The sequence below is a fragment of the Ixodes scapularis genome, unplaced genomic scaffold (assembly GCF_016920785.2).
Source record: "Ixodes scapularis isolate PalLabHiFi unplaced genomic scaffold, ASM1692078v2 PGA_scaffold41__6_contigs__length_2269736, whole genome shotgun sequence".
In the NCBI taxonomy this organism is placed as follows: Eukaryota; Metazoa; Arthropoda; class Arachnida; order Ixodida; family Ixodidae; genus Ixodes; species Ixodes scapularis.
In genome coordinates this window covers 1,844,642-1,848,794 of record NW_024609870.1, presented here as the reverse complement: position 1 = coordinate 1,848,794, position 4,153 = coordinate 1,844,642, and the positions used below count along the sequence as shown (strand labels likewise).

The window sequence follows — 4,153 nt, the reverse complement described above, 5'->3', positions numbered from 1 at the left end:
CGTAGCCAGAAGTTTGTTTCGAGGGGGGGGGGGGGGGGGGGGGGGGGGCGCCCATGACAATATGCTGTATGAGAGGGAGGGGGAGAGGAGGTCCCAGCAAAATGGAAGATTTCGGGGGGGGGGGGGAGACCGGGCCCCATTAGCCCCCCCCCCCCCCCCCCTCTTTTGGCTACGTGCCTGAGTCGTGATGATGGATTAAACGAAGATGAGGATTCGTTCTGCGAGGGCTGAGGTTCTCGGTTACGTCCATTCCCCAGGGGTCATTAGTCTAAGATTCAGTGACGTCCCTGCACAGGACCATACAAGATGGTAGCAACTTCGGGACGCCACCGTGTGGACATCCAGGGACAGGACCTGTGTCATTCTCACCTGTTGGCTTGTAGAGCTTGGCACGCCAAAAGGGAATCACGATAGTCAGAGTCTGGAGCCTGTGCAGTGCCACTTGATCCCATCGTGGAAATCCGCGAGAGATCGGGTGGGGGCTAGAAGGTAGGAGCGCTGCAAGGCGCTGCGACGTTAGAAACTGAAACTGAAACTGAAACTAAAATAAATGGCTGACTGACGGGCCGACAGATGGAGCCAGAAGGTTATCTACTGTAAATCCCCTCGATGTGTTTACGTGTCTTGCAAGTAGCGCCAAATACGCGAGCGCACGAGGCCCATGTCTCGAGCGGCCCTGGGAAGCAAATGGCGGTGCAGCACTGAAATGAGCGGCCCTTGGCGGCGGAGCACGCGCTCGCGGCACGTGTCTCGTGCGTTTCCACAACAATGGTTGGCGGGTACTTGTAAAAAAGGCCTTTATCAAGGGGCTTTAATCTACTGTAAAGCCCCTCAATATGTTTGCGTTTGTCGTGCAAGTAGCGTCAAATGCGCGAGTGCACGAGACTCGCGTCTTGAGCTGCCCTTGGAAGCGAATGGCGGCGCAGCACTGAAATGAGCGGCCCTAGGAAGCGAATGGCGGCGCAGCACCCGCTCGTGGCACGTGTCTCGCGCGGTTCCACAACAATGGTTGGCGGTACTTGTAAAAAACGTCTTTATCAAGGGGCTTTAATCTACTGGATAAATTTTGTTTAGCACTGGCACTGGATAAATTTTATTTAGCACTAAAGCACTGGATAAATAATTGGGTTGTGCGTATGTTTATACAGCCTAGAACTTGGTCTGCCTCACAGGGGCGACGAGTCTCCCAGCTGTAGATGAGAAATTTAGCCAGTGCGGTACAACCGCTAGCCTGGGGTCTTTAACGTGCATCACGCAGTAGTGGTACACGACCGCACACCGGTACGATGCTCATCCAAATCGAAACGGGCAGGGGTGGGGCTCAAACCCAGGATCCCTGGGTTCTGCAGCGCGAGCTTTCGCTCCACGTGCTCCGAGCTGGTGTGCGCTAGACCACTCGGCCACCGATCCGCCAGCACTGGATAAATGTTTTATGTCCAGCGCTTTACTCTAATGGGCTACGGGAGCCAGAGTTGCGCGTCTGTTTTCCACGTGCCGCCGCGCTGCTATTCCCCGAGATCCGATCACGTGAGAAGCCGGATCAAGTGCCGTGCAGGAAAGTAGACGTTGCACGCACCCCGCCGTACGTTCCCCTGCTTTCGAGCGCGCCGCGCGCCTCGAACGCGCGGCGCCGCTATTCGCCGAATTCAGTCACGTGACGAGCGGGATCAATATGCCGTGCAGGAAAGACGGCGCTACGGAGATGAAAGCGCAAATCTGGCAGGCAGTTACAAGGCTTCAGTCTTACAACTTTGTTTACCCTTGCCCATGTCTTCTTTGGGTCATCCTGTATCTTTTTAAACTTGCGATACATCATCAGCAGCAGTCATTGACAAGGTGGGAGCCATATTTGTGAGGTACGGAATCCCGCTATTCTTTTTATAGAAGTATGCACGGACAAAGGACTTCAATGTTTAAGTCGGGAGTTCGGTCTCTTCGCGAAGAAGTACGACTTCAGACATGTAACATCGAGCCCGGAGTACCCCAGTCAATCGGACCCGCGGAAAAGGGAGTGCAGAAAGTGAAGCGCATTTTAAAGAAAACCAAGGAAGCGCACGAAGACTTTTGGCTCGGTCTGCACGGCTACAGGTCAACTCCTTTAGAAGACGGACGGTCACCAGGAGAACTACCGCAAGGAAGACGGCTAAGATCCACTCTTCCCGACTTCAGTAGTCAGCCGGAATTAAAGGTGCAAAAGCACGCACAGACCGATCATCCGAGAGGCACGCTTCAGCCACTCGAACATGGTCAAGTCATACGGGTCAAGAAGAAGTTTTGGTCCAAGAAAGCGAAGGTTATTGTAAACCGCTGGTAGGGACACACCCAAACGCGGTGAATGCTGAGAGACGAAGACGTTTATTCGCGCGCTTTGGGTTGCGACTACAGAGGGCTGCCGGCGCTGCTTGTGCCAGTGATGCGTATAATGATGCCGCTGGCCACATCTCCCTTTCTTTAATAAAAGAAAACAAATCTGGAGCTAACGCTTTGCTCAGTCACACTCTATGTAGCGACGTGGCTGGCGGGGCTGCCTTGGGCTTCTCCGTAGTGCCACGGGTTGGGGTCCCGAAGGCTGTGGCATCGTCGTTGTGGGGCTGTGGGAGCGGATATGCTCTTTGTTGTGACGAAGCTGTTGTCCATCTTCGTTTGCCACTATGCACGATCTGGGTGCAGGCCGGGTCGTCTGTGACTACGACTGCTGGCGACCACTGAGAGGTCCGACTGTCGAACACTGAGACCGTCGACCAAGGGTGCAGATGCTCCAGACTTCTTGTACCTTAATTGTAGTAGGTCTGTTGGCGCTGGCGTATCTCCTTAAGCCTTGCAGTCACCTGCTGGGGTGGCACTATCTCAGGCTCTAAAAGCTTGCGGTGCGTAGGCAGCAGTGTCCTTGTCCTTCTTCTCATCAGACGCTGGACTGGGGACTGCAAGAGCCTGTCTCTTGGCATGTGCCTCCATTCCAACATGGCGCTGTGGAATCCTGCCGTGTCGTATCGAGTCTTGCTCAGAAGCTTCTTTGCCTCTTGTACGGCTCGCTTGGCCATTCCGTTTGAACGGAAGGTCCGCGACATCAAGTGTGGACTTGATGTCGCGTGGATGATGTCACAGCGCTCCATGAATTCGGCAAACTTGTGGCTGTTAAACGGTGGCCCAGTGTCACTTATCAGCTTGTGGGGAAGACCAAGCGTAACAAAGACCTCTTGGCAGAACTTTATGACAGCATCTGCCGTTGTGTGTTTCAAGCGTCGAAGTTCGAAATAAAACGAATAAAAGTCCACGATGATCACATACTCTCCTCCTGCTTGGTGGAAAAGGTCCATGCCAACTGTCTGCCAGGGCAGTTCCGGGACATCATGGCTCATCATCGGCAACCGTTGGTTCCTGGGCTTCTGTTGTCTGCAGAGCGCACATCTTTCCGCTTTCTCTTGGATGTCTGCTGACATTCCAGGCCAAAACATGACGTCTCTGGCACGTTGTTTCATCTTCTCTGTACCCCCATGGGCTGCATGCAGGAGGTCTAGGATTTCGTTCCTCGTGGTGCTGGGAATGATCAGCCTGTTTGATCGGAAGATGAGGTCGTCTTCCGAATGGATCTCATCACGGTACGGCCAGTAGGCCTGGATTAGTTCGGGGACCGCATTTTTGTCTTCTGGCCACTTCGTGCTTGCATACTTCCTCAGGGTACGGAGATTCTCATATTGGTTCGTTGCCCGCTTGATCTGCTGTAGTCTTTCTGCAAAGACTGTCAGCTCTTGGATGACGTTCACTTGAAAGTTTTCTTCCTCTGGCACCTTCTTTTTCGATGGCAACCGAGACAGGGCGTCTGCAATGAACATTTCGTTTCCCGGCTTGTACTTTATCTCAAGTGAGTACTTCTGGAGAGTCAGGCACATTCTTTGCAGACGTAGCGGACACTCGTGAAGTGGTTTCCTGAAGACCGCCCCGATACGGCGGTGGTCACTTTCCACCAGGATGTACAGCTGAGCGAAGACGTAGTAGTGAAAGTGGGTGCAGCCATGCACAATGGCTAGCATCTCCTTTTCAATTTGTGCATATCTCTCTTGCACTTCAGTCAGTGAGCGAGAAGAGTAGGCCAGGGGGTGTCCATTCTGCAGGATGACAGCTCCTACTCCTCTTTGGCTAGCATCTACCTGCA

At 53.5% G+C, this 4,153-nt stretch overlaps 1 protein-coding gene across 1 annotated transcript; it reads right to left on the bottom strand.

Moving 5' to 3' along the window:
- Positions 1-2,774: 2,774 nt before the first annotated feature.
- LOC120839113 (uncharacterized protein K02A2.6-like) lies at positions 2,775-3,890 on the bottom strand. The gene has a single exon (XM_040209341.1). The coding sequence runs from the start codon at positions 3,888-3,890 to the stop codon at positions 2,775-2,777; it is 1,116 nt and encodes a 371-aa protein (XP_040065275.1).
- Between the last annotated feature and the right edge of the window lie 263 nt (positions 3,891-4,153).

What these genes read in the sequence shown, in the direction of transcription:
- LOC120839113 (XM_040209341.1), bottom strand. Translation starts at nt 3,890, where the DNA reads ATGTGCCTGACTCTCCAGAAGTACTCACTTGAGATAAAGTACAAGCCG.